Here is a 19,661-nt window from a genome sequence, read left to right as displayed (position 1 = left end):
AGTTGCTGTATTTCAAAATAAGGTGAGTATACAGAATAGCAGTTATGATCAGACTCATTTTAATTCAAGCAGTACAACTTACCTTCATATAATGATACAAAGTAAAGAATATGCCATGCTTCCCTACATCAGTGGTTCGTTTTATTTGATTTAAGTAAGATAATTTCTGACTATTCTCTCTTGGACTCCAATCTTGTCATAGACTTTGTTCTCTCACAGCAATATGTTTCTAAAAATCTCCCTGACTACCTGTCTGTGTGGTTTATCTTACTTTTCACAGCTAAAGAAAGAAAGAAATTGCATTTATATAGCACCTTCACGACCTCAGGACATCCCGAAATGCTTTACAGCCAATGAAGTACTTTTGAAGTGTAGTCACTGTTCTAATGTAGGAAATGCGGCAGCCAATTTGTGCACAGCAAGCTCCCACAGACAGCAATGTGATAATGACCAGATCATCTGTATTCATGATGTTGGTTGAGGGATAAATATTGTACAGGACACCAGAGAGAATCCCGTGCTCATCTTCGAAATAGTGCCATGGGATCTTTCACATCCATCTGACGGGGTAGGCGGGACCTCAGATTAATGTCTCATCCAAAAGACGGCACCTTTGACAGTGCAGCACTCCCTCAGCACTGAACAGTAAGCCTAGATTTTGTGATCAAGTTCTGGAGTGGGACATAAACCTACAACCTTTTGACTCAAAAGCAAGAGTGCTACTAATGAGCCATGGCTGGTTGAAAGGGGATATAAGACTTTCCAACACAATGTGCATGAGGTATTTATAGATTGTATTTATTTCATTTTGTGCAGCTCCATGACATTTGAATTTAGTTACTCTGAAAAAAATATATTGCCGAAGAATCAGGGTTAAATATCTGACAAGAAAGCATAAGTTTCAGTGTTTTGCGAAACCACGGATACAAGAAAGCATAAAGCATTGGGTTTAAAGTAGAATTAAAGAATGCAAACCATGTAAATACATCATGTAAAGCTGGTGGCATTAAAAAATTAAAATATGGATTAAGAATGCTATTTACATAGAAAGGCAGCCAGGAGAATGTAAAAATTCCCATGATTACACCTTGATTTTTAAAAGCTATTTTTTCTTTTTTATGCAAGTTTTTAATATTGTTTTCTTCTGTACAGTGGCTATTATTTGGCATGTTTCCGATTTTGCTACCATGATTGCAGCCCAGCACAAAAAATATCTTGACATATACACCTAAAATGATAAAAATGGGAATAAAAAATACAATCAATGCATCTATGTGCCCCTCAAACTTATCATATGCGATACAGCTGCCCTCACATGACCTAGTAGCCATATAATCATCTACTGACTTTTTACTGAAGTCTGATAAAAACACACTAAACCCATAAAAGATAGCAAACAGCCAGATTAATATAACAGTCACAGCTGTTACAGGCAATGTGATTTTTATAGAGTAGAGCAAAGGGTCACACACAGCATAGTAACGATCAATGGCAATAAAACATAAATTATAAATGGAAACTATGGTTAACACAATATCTATAATTGAGTGAATTTTACAAAACACATCTCCAAAATACCAGCATGTTTCTACAGACCTAACCATACTATAAGGCAACACAAAAAAGCCCACCAGAAAATCCACAACCGCTAAAGAAAAGACAAGATAATTGGTGGGTGTCTGTAGTTGCTTGAAATGTAAAACAGAAATGATCACCACCAGATTTCCAAATATAATAATTAGTATTGAAATGGTAATAAAAATGTAGAGTGCTGCATTGATTGCTATTGGCCTGGAGACTTTGGGACAGGATGTGTTGACAAATTCGAAACAGTATTGCACGTCTTCTGAATTCTGAAGATGTGTTAAATTCATTCTTTTTCACATTGATAATCAAAATCCTTGGATCACAGTGAGATGATAACGTTGTTATTGCAGAAGTTATTTGATTGGAGTAATCGTTACCAAGAACTGTGATTTTCTTCACTTGTGGTTAATCTGTGATTTCTGTAAAAACAACCTTTTATTAGAGACACATTTGAAACAATGGGAGTTCACTTTCAAAGGAGAATAAGCTTTGGAGAGGATTTTTAGTGGTGGGAAAGATTTTAGGATTGCAAACTCTCGGTTCTGATGAATAAAATCCCAGAATTGAACATGCTCCCTTTAAAGAAAAGACGCAAAGTAGAGGGTTTAATTTATTGTAGCAAAACATTATTTGTAATGCTCATGTAAATTTATTTGTGCTCAACGTTAACACAATCACTAACCCAATTAAAACACACAGCACAACTTCAAGACATCACAAAAATAGCTTCCCAAATGAATAAAAATAGCCTAGCATTTGCATTGTGCAGTGGCCATTTTTTGGACACCTAAAACCCCAAAATGGCGGGCAGAAAGAATTTGGCGATGGTGTAAAACAGACCCCTGATGATTTTCATTTCCATTGAGCTCAACAAAATCAATTCGATGGCCAACCCAATATCTCCCATTTCACACTATTGCAAAAAGTTTAAATTACTCAAGTGTGTTATTCTGCTGTTAAGTTGGAGCTGCATTCAAATGGCCTAGTCATTTAAGTCCATGAATTGTAACTTGCTGTGCATGGGCATATTCTAAAGTTAAATTGAGACCAATTATCATTAGCCACAACCTGACGTCAATTAGAGCCTAATTCCTTTTTTACTCTTTTTTAAAGTTTCTACTTGTTTACTGGTAATTTCCTTGTTGTTTATTCCTATTTTATGAATATGCTAGTTGAATTAATCAGATGTAAATGTTATACAGACATTGCATGTATGTCACTTTCAGGTGACTCCATTGTCACTTATCTCACTCTTCCATCCAGGGCAGGTGGCTAGAGGACAGAGGCCCCTTCACCCTCACCTCCAATCTACTTCCTCCTCCCTTTTCTATAGCCAGCCCATAGCAATCTCCCTCAGAAGCTTTGTTTGCTATCAAAATATTTTTAAAAATAAATCAAATTTGAATGAGAAAAGACATTCCCAGTTCCGACCCGCCCGGAGCAGTAGACCTGGCACATTAACTCCACAGTGTGCATGTGATGTAATGGATGGGTTCCCCTGATTGACAGGTTGTCTTCCAGTTGGGCAGGGAGTGCTGGCTGGACAGGAAACCGCAGCGATAGGTAGGTGCTGCATCCAACGGGGAGGGGGGATTCCAAGCCCGAAGGGGGTCTGATCCTCATCCCTGGAAGGGCATTGCGATCCCTGGGGGATCCGATCCCAAACCCAGTGGGGAGGTTGATCCCCGGGGAGGGTCCGAGCCCTGATCCCAGGGCTGAGTTCCGATCCCCAGGGACTCCGACCCCCAACCCTGGGGCTGAGTTCGATCCTGAGGGGTGGGGGGCTCCGATCCCCGACCCTGGGGACGGGCAGGGTACTGGTGGAGGAGCTTGGGGGGCCATGGGGAAGCACTCCTGCTCCTCTGGGCCCACAAGGATTGCTCCCCAAGGCTGTGCTCAGATTGCTGCAGCTATCGGGAATCCCAAGGGCCGGGATTCCCGGCCGGCTGCTGTTAAACCTGCACATCAGGTTAAAGCAGAGCTGACATGGCCTCATTATCATATTTAAAATGCCAACACCCCTCCTGGCAGCGAGTTGGATGCCCACCCCACTCCCCACCCTGCCTGAATAAAAGCTGAACGTGGACAGGTTGGTGGTGGGCTGAGGTCAGGATTTAGATGTTTAAAACTTTAGCATCCACCCCCCCACCCGCCCACCTCCAACCACCCATTTTTCATGTTAAAATTCTCCCTATTGTTTCTGTATGCATTTCTCTATCTATCTGTGTATCTTTCTATCTATGTATGTCTCTGCCTCTAAATCTGCTATGCTGGTGACAGTTTACCTTTGCTTACTGTCAAAAAAAACAGGTTAGGGGGTTTCTTTTTACTTCAAAATTCAACTCCTATTTTCTTTTTTGAAAAATGTACTCAAATTAGGATGAGGAAAGACACTCTAGGGTAGAAATTCCATTTGAGGGTAAAACTACAGTGCAATACCAGCAACAATGCAACAGAACACAGAGGTGCTGGGTTTCCACTCCTTGCATCTTGCTCCACAACTTGCATGGAGGGGATGCTTCTTCTACCTCTCCCCATTACATTGAGAACCGCTTTTGGAGCGTGTCTGGGGGTAATCCTGAGTTACCCTTGGAAATCTGCATAGCTGATCTCTGATCAGCCCGGCAGGACCTTTACCGGGGGGAGCCGTTTTCGGTCGACAAATGTATAGGAACAGGAGTAGGCCATTCTGCTCCTCGAGTCTCTTCTGCCATTCAATTATATCATGGCTGATCTGTACCTGAACTCTATTTACCCAACTTTGTTCCATATCCCTTGGTAAACTTACCTAAAAAATGTATCAACAACAAAAAAAAACAACTTGCTTTATATAGCACCTTTAACATAATAAAACATCCCAAGACGTTTCACAGGAGTGTAACCAGACAAAACATTGACACCAAGCCAAAGGAGGAGACTAGGACCAGTGACAGAAGTAGGTTTTAAGGAGTGCCTTAAAGGAGGCGAGAGAGGTAGAGACACGTAAAGGTTTAGGGAAGAAATTTCAGAGCTTAGGGACTTGGCAGCTGAAGCCAATGGTGGAGCGATTAAAATCGGGGCTGCGCAAGAGGCCAGAATTGGAGGAGTGCAGAGATCTCGGAGGATTGTAGGGTTGGAGGAGGTTACAGAGATAAGGAGGGGTGAAGCCATCGTGGGATTTGAAAACAAGGATGAAAATTTTAAAATTGAGGCGTTGCCAGACCAGGAACCAGTGTAGGTCAGCGAGTATGGGGATGATGGACGAATGGGGCCTGGTGTGAGTTAGGATATGAGTTTTGGATGAGCTCAAATTGATGGAGGGTGCAAGGTGGGCTGCCGGACAAGAGAGCATTGGAATAGTAGAGTCCAGAGGTAACAACAGCATGGATGAGGTTTCAGCAGCAGATGAGTTGAGGTAGGGGCAGAGGCAGGTGATATTATGGAGGTGGAAGCTGCCGGTCTTGGTGACAGGGCGAATATGGTGTTGGAAGCTCATCTCAGGGTCAAATAGGACGGCAACTTTGTGAATGGTCTGGTTCAGCCTCAGACAGTGGCCAGGGAGATGGATGGAGTTGGTGGCTAGGGAATGGAGTTTGTGGGAAGACTGAAGATAATGGCTTGGGTCTTCTCAATATTTAGTTGAAGGAAATTTCTGCTCATCCAGTACTGTATGTCAGACAAGCAGCGTAACAAATCAGAGGCAGTGGCGGGGTTAAGAGTGGTAATGGTGAGGTAGAGCTGTGTGTCGTCAGAGTACATGTGGAACCTGACGTTGTGTTTTCAGATGATGTCGCCAAGGGGCAGCATGTAGATGAGAAATTGGAGGGGGACAACGATAGATCCTTGGGGGACTCAAGAGGTAACGATGCGGGAGCAGAAAGAGAAGCCATTGCAGATGATTTTCAGGCTACAACTGGATAGATAGGAATGGAACCAGTCAAGTGCAGTCCCACCCAACCGGACACTGGAGGAGGATGGTGTGGTCAACCATGTCAAAGGCTGCAGACAGGTCGAGAAGGATGAGGAGGGATAGTTTACTACAGTCACAGTCACATAGGATGTCAGTGTGAATTTGAGGAAAGAGAGGAGAGAGAGGTGCAGAGGCAAAGATATTCATGGAGGGAATTCCAGAACTTAGGGCCTAGACGGTTGAAGGCACGGCCGCTAATGGTGGGATGAAGGAAGTGCGGGAAGCACAACAGTCCAGAACTGGAGGAGTGCAAAGGGTTGCAGGGCTGGAGGAGGTTACAGAGGTGGGGGGGCGGATGAGGCCATGAAGACGAGTCTTAAAAATGTCAGTTGACCTAGCATCTACAGCCTTTTGGGGTTTGAATTCCAGATTTCCACTATCCTTTGTGTGGTAAAGTGCCTCCTGATTTCAGTCCAATACGGCCGAGCTCTAATTTTAAGATTATGTCCTGTTGTTCTGGATGCCCCCACCAGAGGAAATAGTTTCTATGGGGTCAATTTTAACTCAGGTGCGGGGAATTGTCGGGTTCCCCGAATTTAGTGTTTCCCACACGAATCTAAATGGGTCTGTGAGATTGATGCAATTTTAACTCAATTGGCCAATTGATTTCCAATGTGTGGGAACCCTTGGTAATTGAGTATTTCCAGTCAGAAAGTCGCAGAATATGATGTCATCATTGCTGCTGCTTTTAAGGTCCAATACCAAGCCTTGCATCTTCTGCAGGCTTCCAAACTTTACCATTAAGATGACACGGGATCCTGCAGGAGCAATGGCCAGCGGGAGGGCAAGAACTGCCCCAAAATTTGATGAGGCTTCACTCCAGGCATTGCTGGATGGTGCTGGGGCCCACAGGGAGGTCCTGTTCCCTTCTTCAGGGAGGAAGAGGCCTCCCAGTCAGCCCAAGGCTGTGTGGCTACAGGTGGCTGGGGAAGTCAACTCCTTGGGGGTCACACAGCGCACCTGGATGCAGTGCAGGAAAAGATTCCATGACCTTCATCGCACTGGAAAAGTAAGTATGAAGTTTCCATCACCCTCAATCTGATCCCCATTGCCTTTCCTCACCAGCACGCAGCTTTAGCAATCTCTTCCTCCACATCCCAGTAGACACTCACATCCATGCACCCTTAGCCATTCCCTCTCTCTTTATGCTCACATTCACTGAACTATTCAACCATGCAGCCCTCACACTCCCTCTCACTCTGATGCTTTAAACACAACTGACAACACACAGGGAGGGCCCTTGGTCTTGCAACCTCACTCCATCTTTGTCTCCTTCCAAGTATCTATGCTATGCAATCTCTGCACTCACTCCTTCATTCTCACTCAACCTCCACTTGTCTCCCTCATTGCAGGAAAAGAGAGCTCACAACAGGAGAGAGCGAGCCAGGACAGGAGGAGGGCCACCCTCATTAGCCCAGCTCACCCCCTGGGAGGAAGCCGTCCTGGAGATTGTCGGGGCTGACAGAGATACGGAAGTTGGGGAAGGACAGACAGGTGCATCCCCGCAAGCTGGTGACAGAATAGTTTTCCATCTCTCTCATTGGCATTGCATGAGTCGCTGATAATGATTCTGAAGCTATATCATATGGACTTATGATCATCTGCAAAATGCAATGTGCATGTAACCTTTGCATCACATCTCTAACTTTTTCCTGGACTCCCCCACAGGACCATCGAGGGCCCCCGTCCCCAGTGTGCAGGAGGAAGAGTCTGAGATGCCAGACTCCTCAGAGGAATCTGCAACCTCTGAGGGTGCAGCGTCAGCAGAAATAAGCGCACCCAGCACTAGCGCAGACACTTACAGCTCGGTGGGACCTTCGGGACATAGAGTAGAGTTGTCACCTGGTGTATCACAGCTCACAAGTGAGCATCAGCAGATTGTGGAGACAGGGACAGCAGTGAAGAGTCCTCGTCGGAGGGCGCAGGACTCTGCCAGCTCGGCTCAGCTGCATGCCGACCCTCTGCCTCTGGGTCCATCCATAAGATCAGAGCTAATGGAACTCCATGCACAGATGCAAGAGTCTCTGGTAGGTTTTGTATCCAGGGTCGCTGCGAGTGTGGAGCGAATGGAGGAGTCCATAGCGAACATGAGCAGAGCCTTTGTGGAGTCAGTGGTGCATGAACGCATCAACACGGAAAGGATGGCTACCTACGTGGAAATGATTGCTGCCTCCATGGTAAGGCTGGCTACCGTAGAGGAGAGGATGGCTACGGTAGAGGAGAGGAGGGCTACGGTAGAGGAGAGGAGGGCTACGGCCATGGAGAATGTTAGTCGCCAGGGTATGGAAAACATGGTACATAAGAACATAAGAACATAAGAAATAGGAGCAGGAGTAGGCCAATCGGCCCCTCGAGCCTGCTCCGCCATTCAATAAGATCATGGCTGATCTGATCCTAACCGCCAATCTACTATCACAGAACCATCTCCTGAATCTAACAGAATCAGGCACACGAAATAGGAGCAGGATCAGGCTACACGGCCCCTGGGCCCACTCCGCTACCCACAGGGCCATGTCCGATCTGAACCTAGACTCATGTCCAAATTCCTGCCCGCTCCCCGTAACCCTTAATTCCCTTTACTTCTAGGAAACTGTCTATTTCTGTTTTAAATTTATGTAATGATGTAGCTTCTACAGCTTTTTGGGGCAGCATATTCCATGGAGCTACCACCCTCTGAGTGAAGTAGTTCCTCCTCATCTCAGCTTTGAAAGAGCAGCCCCTTATTCTAAGACTATGCCCCCTAGTTCTAGTTTCACCCATCATCGGGAACATCCTCCCCGCATCCACCCGATCCAACCCCTTCACAATCTTATATGTTTCAATAAGATCGCCTCTCATTCTTCTGAACTCCAATGAGTAGAGTCCCAATCTACTCAACCTCTCCTCATATGTCCATCCCCTCATCCCCGGGACTAACCGAGTGAACCTTCTTTGTACTGACTCGAGAGCAAGTATGTCTTTTCTTAGGTATGGACACCAAAACTGTATGCAATATTCCAGGTGCGGTCTCACCAATACCTTGTACAACTGAAGCAATACCTCCCTATTTTTATATTCTATCCCCCTAGCAATGAAAGCCAACATTCCATTGGCCTTCTTAATCACTTGCTGCACCTGCATACTAACTTTTTGAGTTTCGTACACCAGGACCCCCAGATCCCTTTGTTCTTCAGTACTTTCCAGTTTCTTGCCATTAAGATAATAACTTGCTTTACGATTTTTCCTGCCAAAGTGCATAACCTCACACTTTCCCGTATTGTATTCCATCTGCCAAACCCTGCCCACTTACTTAGCCTGTCTATGTCCCCTTGCAGGTTTTTTATGTCCTCCTCACTCACTACTTTCCCTCCCATCTTAGTATCATCTGCAAACTTTGATATGTTACACTCAGTCCCCTCCTCCAAATCGTTAATATAGATTGTAAAGAGTTGGGGACCCAGCACTGACCCCTGCGGAACACCACTAGTTACTGATTGCCAGTCTGAGAATGAACCATTTATCCCAACTCTCTGCCTTCTGTTGGATAGCCAATCCTCTAACCATGCCAAAATATTACCCCCAATCCCGTGATTTTTTATCTTAAGCAATAATCTTTTGTGTGGCACCTTGTCAAATGCCTTTTGGAAGTCTAAATACACTACGCCCACTGGTTCCCCTTTATCCACCCTATATGTTACTTCCTCAAAGAACTCCAGCAAATTTGTCAAACATGACTTCCCCTTCATAAAACCATGCTGACTTTGTCCTATTAAATTATGATTATCCAAATGTCCTGTTACTGTCTCCTTAATAATGGACTCCAAAATTTTACCTACCACAGATGTTAGGCTAACCGGTCTATAGTTTCCAGCCTTCTGTCTACTGCCCTTTTTAAATAAGGGCGTTACATTAGCAGTTTTCCAGTCTGCCGGGACCTTTGCTGAGTCCAGGGAGTTTTGGAAAATTATTACCAATGCATCCACAATCCCTACCGGCACTTCCCTCAAGACCCTGGGATGTAAGCCATCAGGTCCAGGTGATTTATCCGCCTTGAGTCCCATTATTTTACCAAGTACCACTTCCTTAGTGATTTTGATCGTGTTTAGCTCCTCCCCCCCATAGCCCCCTGTTTGTCCAGTGTTGGGATATTCTTAGTGTCTTCTACTGTAAAGACTGATGTAAAATATTCATTCAGTGTTTTTGCCATCTCCATATTTCCCACCATTAATTTCCCGGTCTCACCCTCTAAGGGACCAACATTTACTTTAGCCACCCTTTTTCTTTTTATATAATTATAAGTGAGTGTTCAGAATAGAATGACATCTCTTGAGGAGCGATGGGCATCTATTGAACAGAGAAACCAGACCTTCATGGAAGTCCTTCTGAGTAGGACTGCCATTGCAGATACGGGTCCCCATGGCCCCCCTGATGTGCAGCAAGGTGCTCTCAAGCCACTTGCAGGCACTGAGGGGGACCTGACCCATGAGAGGGAGGTTGGTGGTAGACCTCAAGGAAGTGGGGGCTCCTCTCCATGCGCTCACACTTCCATGCCACTTCAGAGCCCTCAATCCGAGCCCCGCCGGAGTCCACACCCAACTGAGATAGACGTCTCAACTCCTGAACAGCCGCAGGAGCAGCAGACTGCTGACGAGCCCTCACAGGCTCGCCACCCCAGAGGACGCCCGCCAAAGGTGTCGAGACAGGAGCAGCAGGAAAGTGAGCAAGGGGCCTCCACATCTGCTGAAGCCACAGGGGAACCACTATGTAGGAGCACTCGTAAGAGGAAAATAAAGCACAAATAGTCACAAGGGTAGTCACTTGGGTGAAATGTTGTGAATTTTGTAAAAATGCCATCAGTTGTTTGTTTTGCATAAAAATTCTGATGGCAACTGCTGCAGTTCTGGCGTCTGTCATTTCGCGAATAGGGCTTTCACATTGAGGGCTTAGGATTACTTGCAGTTGTCAGGATGCTGGTCAAATAGCTTGGAATCCGCAGTGTTTGGCCATTGTCAATACTCAGGTAAGAAGCTGCGAGGCAAAAGGGTTTGATTTACTAGGCTAAGCAAATCTGGCCAGGATGAATGCGTTCCTTGCATCCTGGGCAGCAATGTTCTCGCGTAATGCGGCCGCTGGTTGATGGGCTTCTGCAGGATGCTCGTTTTCACCCTCTTCCTCCTCCTCCTCATCATCTTCATCTGAGGAGCCACTTAGTCCTCAGGAATCTGTAAGCCACTACGCTGTGCCACGTTGTGGAGTGCACAGCAAACCACGATGATTCTGGAGACCCTGGCTGCTGAGTACTGTAGGGCTCCACCTGATCTATCCAGGCACCTGAAGCGCATCTTCAGCAAGCTGATGGTTTGCTCGATTATGGATCTGGTGGAAATGTGGCTGGAGTTGTAGCGCTGCTCAGCTTCGTTGGCTGGCCTCCTCAATGGCGTCATTAGCCAATTCCTCAGGGGATAGCCCTTGTCTCCAAGTAGCCATCCGTGAAGTTGGTCTGGCGGCCTGAATAGCGGAGGCACACTAGACTGGCGCAGTATGAAGGAGTCATGTCAACTGCCAGGGTACTTGGCACAAACATGCAAAATCTCCTTCTTGTGGTCACACACCAGCTGAACATTAAGGGAGTGGAAGCCCTTGCAGTTGACAAAAATACCTGGATTACGATGAGGTGCCCTAAGGTCCACATGTGTGCAGTCAATGACGCCCTGCACCCTTGGAAAGTCTGCCAGATGAGCTAATCCAACTGCTCGTGCCGTCACATTTGCGTGATCCCTGGTGAAATGGATGTGATTGTGCGCGAGGGAAAAGAGGACATCGGTTACCTGCGTGATGCAAGTGTGTGCGGCCGACTGGGAGATGCCGCTGATGTCTGCTGATGATCCCTGGAATGAGCCTGAGGCAAAAAAGTTGAGTGCGGTGGTGACTTTGATGGCCACTGGTAAGGAGTGTTCACCTGGTCCTCTGGGCAGCAGGTCTTGCTGTAACATTGCGCAGATGTCACTCACTACCTCTCGCGAAATTCGGAGCTGCCTTTGGCACTGCTGCTCAGTCATGTTGAGGTAGCTGACCCTGTGTCTGTATACCCTGTTTGGGGGGTATCTCCTGCGCCGACGGGCTTCCATGCGCTGGCCCCTTCTGGCCTGTGCTGCCTCTAGTGGGTGAGCAACAGCCTGTCGCTCCTGCTGCTGCTGCTGCTGCTGTTGCTGGTGCTGCTGTTGTTCCTGGTTCTGCTGCTGCCGCGCCTGGTGCTGGAGGTCCTCTAATGCCAAGAAGGGAAGGAAAAAAAGGCCTCCCATGCTTCTGGTAGATGCCTCAGTTGAGGAAGCGCTGAGTGAGGGTGGCGAGAGGGGTTTCGCAGGAGGTCACACTGGAGAAGTGTGTGAGGCTCCAACCTTCCACAGGTGTGGTTAAGCCTGGTAAAAGTTGCCCCAGGTCTGAGACAACATAGAAACATAGAAACATAGAAGATAGGAGCAGGAGTAGGCCATTTGGCCCCTCGAGCCTGCTCCGCCATTCAATGTGTTCATGGCTGATCATCCAAATTCAGTACCCGGTCCCTGCTTTCTCCCCATACCCCTTGATCCCTTTAGCCTTGAGAAATATATCCAACTCCTTCTTGAATATATTTAATGAATTGGCCTCTACTGCCTTCTGTGGTAGAGAATTCCACAGGTTCACCACTCTCTGGGTGAAGAAATTCCTCCTCATTTCTGTCCTAAATGGCATACCCTTTATCCTTAGACTTTGACCCCTGGTTCTGGACTCCCCGACCATCGGGAACATCCTTCCTGCATCTAGTCTGTCCAGTCCTGTCAGAATTTTATAAGTTTCAGTGAGATCCCCTCTCATTCTTCTAAACTCCAGCGAGTAGAAGCCCAATCGACCCAATCTCTCCTCATACGTCATTCCTGCCATCTCAGGTATCAGCCTGGTGAATCTTCACTGAACTCCTTCCATGGCAAGAACATCCTTCCTCAGATAAGGCGACCAAAACTGCACACAATAGTCAAGGTGTGGTCTCACCGAGGCCCTGTATAACTGCAGCAAGACATCCTTGTTCCTGTACTCAAACCCTCTCGCTACGAAGGCCAACATACCATTTGCCTTCTTAACCGCCTGCTGCACCTGCATACTTAACTTCAGCGACTGGTGCACAAGGACACCCAGGTCTCGTTGCACTTCCCCTTCTCCCAACCTATTGCCATTCAGATAAGAATCTGCCTTCCTGTTTTTGCCACCAAAGTGGATAACCTCACATTTATCCACATTATATTGCATCTGCCATGCATCTGCCCAATCACCCAACCTGTCCAAATCATCCTGGAGTTTCTCGGCATCCTCCTCACAGCACACATGCCCACCCAGCTTTGTGTCATCTGCAAATTTGGAGATATTACATCTAGTTCCCTTGTCTGGATCATCTATCTATATATATAAAAGGATACTTCTGTCTGTCATTCTGTCTGTCTGTCTGTCTTGAATTAACTCGAAAGTTATAGAGCAAACCTACACTTGCTTTACGTCGAAAGAAAGCTGACGATTCCAGAACCATCCGAAGCATATTTACGTTTCGGCCGGACAAAAATTGCGCCCGCGGTATCCAAAAAATGTTCAACATTCCGCTCATTATCCGCTCATTAGCATCAAGTGACGTCGAGGTCGACCAATCGTACGGCGGGTTCCTGGCGCGTGCGGCCAGGCCCTCCTACGGTCGAGTGACGGGACGATTGACCAATCCTACGCTTCGGTGACCTGACGGTCCACCAATCGGCGCCTGTGTGGGCGGGCCTTATTGTTCTGAACCGAGGTGAGTCGCTGCCATCTTGATTCCAAACTATTCATTTCTTTTTCCCGCTTTCTGCGTCTTTAAAAAAAAAGTTCCTTTTAAAACAGAAATTCTTTTAAAAAAAAGTTAATTACTTTCAGAAATTGTTTTTAAAAAAAGTTAATTACATTCCTAAATCTTTTATCTAATCTCATTAATTTTCCTACCTTTCCCCGTTTTTGCAGGTAGGCCTCTAAGCCTGGGCGTCTGTTGCCAGCCATGCTGGACCCTAGGCAATTGTTTTGTGGCAAGCTCCTCCTACCCCTCACCCCCACCCCCCCCTTCGGTCTCCCGCATCACGTGATGGTTGACCAAACATATGGCGTGTGTGGGCGGGGCCTGATGCTTAATAAGACAGAATAAATAAAAGTTACTTTAGTCTTTGCGAGCACTGGAGTGACTGCAGCAACTATTGCAACGTAAGTGAAGAGATAGAGAATAAATAATTCAGTTTTTATATCTTCTAACTTTATATCTTCTTTCCTTAAAAACTTTCGGCTTTTGTATATCTTCTAACTTTATATCTTCTTTCCTTAAAAAACTTTCGGTTTTCAAAAGCCGAAAGTTTTTTAAGGAAAGAAGATATAAAGTTAGAAGATATACAAAAGCCAAAAGTTTTTAAGGAAAGAACATATAAAGTTAGAAGATTTCCGATTTTGTACCTTGCAGCTACTTTTTTTTAAAGTAAAGAAATTTTGCAGTTTTTAATTAAGAATTTTTTTTTTCCGTGCTTCCAGCCGACATGAGAAAATGGCCGCTGGCTTCTTCACACACCTTCAAGGCTGGCCGCACCCGCCCTGAAGGCTGGCAGACAGCTTTTTTTTCTTTCTGTCCCCGCCCCCTATCCCCTCTCCCCCCCCCCCCCCCCTCTCAAGGGTTAACCCGGCAACCGGCTCTGGAGATCGGGAGGGGAGGAGGGTTACCCCGGCAACTGGGCCCGGCCATCTTTCATCCTGGCAGCAGTTCAATGCAGCGACACCACAGCGCCATATTTGATCCTGGCGGCACGACAATTTCCTCGTGACACCATCTTTGATCATGGCGGAACTTCAATGTGGGTCCGAACAGCACCATCTTTAGTCTGGGCTGCCCGGTTTCTTCCTCCTTCCCTCTCTCCTTCCCCCTCCCTCCCTCTCTCTCTCCCTCCCCTCCCTCTCTCTCCCCCCTCCCTCTCTCTCCCCCCTCCTCCCTCTCTCTCCCCCCTCCTCCCTCTCTCTCCCCCCCTCCCTCTCTCTCCCCCCTCCTCCCTCTCTCTCCCCCCCTCCCTCTCTCTCCCTACCCCCCCCTCTCCCTCCCTCCCTCCCTCCCCCCTCTCTCCCTCCCTCCCCCCTCTCTCCCTCCCTCCCCCCCCCCTCTCTCCCTCCCTCCCCCTCTCCTCCTCCCTCCCCTCTCTCCCTGCCCCCCTCTCCCTGCCCCCCTCTTCCCTGCCCCACCTCTCCCTCCCTCCCTCCCTCCTCTCTCCCCCCTCCCTCCTCTCTCCCCCCTCCCTCCCCCCTCTCTCCCTCCCTCCCCTCTCTCCCTCCCTCCTCTCCCTCCTCCCTCGCCCCCCTCCCTCCCCCTCTCCCTCCCCCTCTCCCTCCCCCTCCCTCCCCCTCTCCCTCCCCCTCCCTCCCCCTCTCCCTCCCCCTCCTCCCCCCACCCCCCCTCCCCTCCCCCTCTCCCTCCTCCCTCCCCTCTCCCCCCCTTACCCTCCCTCCTCCCTCCCCTCCCCCCTTACCCCCCCTTACCCTGCCCCCCCTTACCCCACCCCCCCTTACCCCACCCCCTCCCCTCTTCCCCCCCAGTCGGTCTCTCTCTTCCCCCCAGTCGCTCTCTCTCTCTCTCTCTCCCCCCCCCCCCCAGTCGCTCTCTCTCTCTCTCCCCCCCCCCCCAGTCGCTCTCTCTCCCCCCCCCAGTCGCTCTCTCTCTCTCTCTTCCAACAACAACATGCCCTCGAAAAAGCCTCGGCACCGCCGGGCACTCCAGCTAGTTAATATATATTGTGAATAGCTGGGGTCCAAGGACTGATCCCTGCGGTACCCCACTAGTCACTGCCTGCCACTTGGAAAAAGACCTGTTTATTCCAACTCTTTGCTTTCTGCCTGCCAACCAGTTTTCTATCCAAGTCAATACCTTGCCCCCAATCCCATGTGCCTTAACTTTACATGCTAATCTCTTATGCGGGTCAAAAAAGTCTTACCACCTGCAAATGATGACTGATCAAATCTCCTCTTTAATGGTTGACCTGCAGCTGATAGTCAGCAAGCCAATAGTGCTCACGCCAGGTTTCACAGGCGTGATCCCCACCAGGCGTGTTTGACGTGGGAAAAGGGTTAAACAGGCAAGGGCCTGTTAAAATGGGATTATAAAGGCCAATTAGTGCTGTTTAAAGGCCCTAAGACCAGTCCCGCCTGTTGCAGGCGGGACTGATTTGGGACCATCAGACACGCCTGGGTTAAAATGGCTAGGTGTCGGGAACCAGGCGGGGGGTCCCGACCCCCAGGTTTTGCATTTTTAACCCCCCACACGCCTCAAAGCCCGCCTGACGGCTGAGTTAAAATTAAGCCCTATGTATCTATCCTATTAAATCCCTCAATTAGTATTAAGACCTCGATTAGATCATCCCCTGAATCTTCTAAACTCAAAGGAATCCAAGCCAAGCTTATCCAACCTGTCCTCATAATTTAACCTTTTAAGCCCTGGTATCATCCTGATGAATCTGCACTGTAGCACCTCCAAGGCCAGGTATCTTTCCAGAGGTTTGATGGCCAAAACTGAATGCAATATTCCAGATGGGGTCTGACAAAGGCTCTGTACAACTGAAGCATCACTTCCTCACCTTTTGAATTCTAACCTCCTTGAGATAACGGCCAGCATTCCATTAGCTTTTTTTGTTTACTTTCTGGGCCTTAAGATCCCAAATAGAGACATGGACCATGTACAGCAGGCACCTCAAAGCACTGGAGAGGTCCCACCAACGCTGTCTCCGCAAGATCCTGCAAATCCATTGGCAGGATAGGCGCACCAACGTCAGTGTTCTCGCTCAGGCCAACATCCCCAGCATCGAAGCTTTAACCACGCTCGATCAGCTCCGATGGACGGGTCACATTGTCCGCATGTCCGATACGAGATTCCCAAAACAAGCGCTCTACTTGGAGCTCCGACACGGCAAGAGAGCCCCAAGCGGGCAGAGGAAACGCTTCAAGGACACCCTCAAAGCCTCCTTGAAAAAGTGCAACATCCCCACCGTCACCTGGGAATCCCTGGCCCAAGGCCGCACAAAGTGGAGGAGAAGCATCTGAGAAAGCGCCGAACACCTCGAGTCACTTCGCGGGAGCAAGCGCAAGCAGCGCACGTGAACCCAAGCACCCCACCCACCCGCCCCTTCAACCACCGTCTGCCCCACCTGTGACAGTGACTGTAGGTCCCGCATTGGACTTATCAGTCACCTGAGAACTCATTTTTAATGTGGAAGCAAGTCATCCTCGGTTCCGAGGGACTGCCTAAGAAGAAGGAGTTAAATAACCTACTTCACCAGAATTTGCCAAATGGTTAACGGCAGGCAAAAGCAGCAGGCAGAAGTCCTGCCCCTATCACACTTGATCCCCTTTATAAAGGTGCACAGGAATTGTCTGCATCTCTCTCTTTCCTCTCAGGACAATATACTTTCGAAAGCTTAGAGCACACAACACAAAAGCTACAACAGGTGTTTAATCAATCCAAGTTGTCATTTTTTTCACAGTCTTGCTCTTTCTCTCACACAGACACACACAGCTTTATTTTGAGAAAACACACTCAAAATAAACATTATTTGAATAAACCTTTTGAAATTTATCCAACTTTTCTTTAAATTACTTTGAAAAGTAACTGATCAGAAACTGGTAGAAGAAACAGAAGAAAATATTCCAGATGTTCAGCTGATTAAAGGATACTAATGCACCTGGGAAACTAGATTCACTGCGTATTCTCAAACTACACAATCTGCATTCAACTTGATGCAATCGTTCGGGCTTTTGGGAGAGACTGAGGTATTCAAGTAAAAAGTTTAATGAAGTCATTAAAAGACACAAAAGACAATTCATTTAATCATGTTTTTTAAAATATGCAATGATTTGACTTTTTTAATTTGCTTAAATCCATATATTGCACAATCGAAATTTCAGTCCAGAGAAAAATTGGCAGATTTGTTTTCATTTTGAGGTATTTGTAGGGAGAATATACTGTACCACCACCTAGTGGTCTGACAGACAATCATTGCTGGTCAGTGTGTCATTTAACACTGGAATTCCCATTAGAGCACCAATTCAATTCAATTCAATTCAAATCGCTTTATTGGCATGACAAGTTACATCTTATGTTGCCAAAGCATCGAAAAACATTCATGTTTGTTCACAAAAATACAGATCTATCCATACAGTGTATAAACAGATATATCCCTGAGTGTATAAATATACTTTCATATAATTTATATATACTCTTTTCTTATATTTAGTGGTTGTCCCTCTGTTTATGGCAAGCTGTAACATAGTGTGCCGCTAGTGTTATACAATTTCTCTCTTCCCCTAGTAGGTATGGGAGTTTTTGGTCGTCATTCAAATTTCTGAAATCCGGGCATATTTTTATGAATTTTGGGTAGAAATTCTCCCTTATGCCCTGATATTTTCTACAAGCTGTGAGGAAGTGCATCTCTGTCTCCACCACTCCCTGACTGCAGTGAGAGCATATCCTGTCCTCTCTTGGTAGCCGGGTCTGCCTGTGTCTACCTTTTTCGATCGCCAGGTTATGTTCACTAAGTCTGTACATTGTCAAAGTTTTTCTCAGTTTGCTATCCTTTACCATGGTCAGGTAATCAGCCATGTTGTATTGTCTGTTTAGGGCCAACTAGTGTGGTAGCTAATAGCTACAGGTAAGTGTAACAGGTAAATGCTAACATTTTAACATCGGAGTTCATGTAAGAAATGTTTACCTAGCAACTTTCAATGCGGCACATTACATAGGAATTAATTTTAATATATAATAGATGAAAAGGAAAAAATGCTTGCTTATCAATTTAAATTAATGGCTCTTTAAACTGAAAACTGCATATTTCTTCATACATGTTTATGTGCTACATACTATAACTTATCTAAACTGTCTGAGAAATGTTGCTCATGTGCAAAGCTATTTTAGTCGAGATCCTGTAAATAATTTTGCAAATTTTATCATAATAACAGTAAACACATTCAATGTTGGAAAATTTAATGCTTCATAACATAAACATGAACACAGTACTTTTTAAATGTTATATTAGATACTTGTTATATATATCTATATATAAATGTAACATTTTGGTATATTTAAAGAATATTTCCTGAGCTTATGCATTATTAATCCTCTTGTGGATGAGATGCCCAGATATCCTCCACACATTGGTTTGATACTTTCTTATCCTTTTTGAAATTACTGAAGGTCAAAGTAGCCTCTCAAAAGTGCAATATATAGCTTTTGCAGCTAATAAATCATATAATTTATTTTAACATTTACACAATACATAAGTATGTATGGTGCAGAATATTTCACTAGAAAGAAAGGAAGAGAAGGATTTGAAATATTTTAACATGCATTCAAACTTTTCTGCACAAAAATATGTCAGTACATATAAATAAAAATATATTTTAAATAGTTCACTTTCTTAATTTTATAGAAATGCTAAGTATAAAACCATCAATACCTTTATTGATGTTATCCTTATGGATATTATCCTTGAAGGTTGTTTCCAGGATGTGAACTGCATACAATCATTGCTGGTCAGTGTGTCATTTAACACTGGAATTCCCATTAGAGCACCATACAAGCCTAAATGTGATTTCAATGTTCACACAGGTCTCTTTTTGTTATTTCTCCTGCCGTATGTATGAACCAGCGCAAATATTCAACTACTGGTCGAAGTGCTCTGAGTAAACTTTAAGGAGATTAAAGTATTTGGCTTATGTTCCAGTCTTAATGACATAGAATAGCATAGCCAATGAGATATTTTTATGCTACATCAGAGCCCCAAATAACCTTCCCAGTCTTTTGAAGGATGTTCCGTGATTGGTTTAACATTTAACTATTCATATTCTATAGAACAGACAGGCACAAAGACTAAAAGACATTAATTAATCATCACAGAAAATTATGGTGGGATGTTATATTATCTAAGCATTTTCTTAAGTGTCAGCCTTATCTCAGTGAGAGTATTCTTGCCTCTGAGTTCGAAGTTCATATCGCCACTCGAGCGATTTGAGTCCATAATCTAAGTTAATGCTTCCGTACTGAGGAAGTGTTGTACTATTAAGAGGTTCCACCTTTTGGATA

General features: G+C 45.9%; 1 protein-coding gene across 1 annotated transcript; it reads right to left on the bottom strand.

Annotated features, from left to right (window-relative positions):
* Positions 1 to 777: 777 nt before the first annotated feature.
* LOC147112649 (trace amine-associated receptor 4-like) lies at positions 778 to 19,290 on the bottom strand. The gene is made up of 2 exons (XM_085997111.1): positions 19,036 to 19,290; positions 778 to 2,006 (listed from the first exon to the last, which is right to left on the bottom strand). Exon 2 carries the CDS (start codon positions 1,872 to 1,874, stop codon positions 834 to 836), a length of 1,041 nt encoding a protein of 346 aa, XP_085853237.1. The 5' UTR covers positions 1,875 to 2,006; positions 19,036 to 19,290; the 3' UTR covers positions 778 to 833.
* Positions 19,291 to 19,661: the final 371 nt, after the last annotated feature.

The sequence above is a fragment of the Somniosus microcephalus genome, chromosome 9 (assembly GCF_052327205.1).
Source record: "Somniosus microcephalus isolate GS21.2 chromosome 9, FLI_Smic_1.0, whole genome shotgun sequence".
NCBI lineage: Eukaryota > Metazoa > Chordata > Chondrichthyes > Squaliformes > Somniosidae > Somniosus > Somniosus microcephalus.
This window is presented reverse-complemented; position numbering and strand designations above follow the sequence as displayed.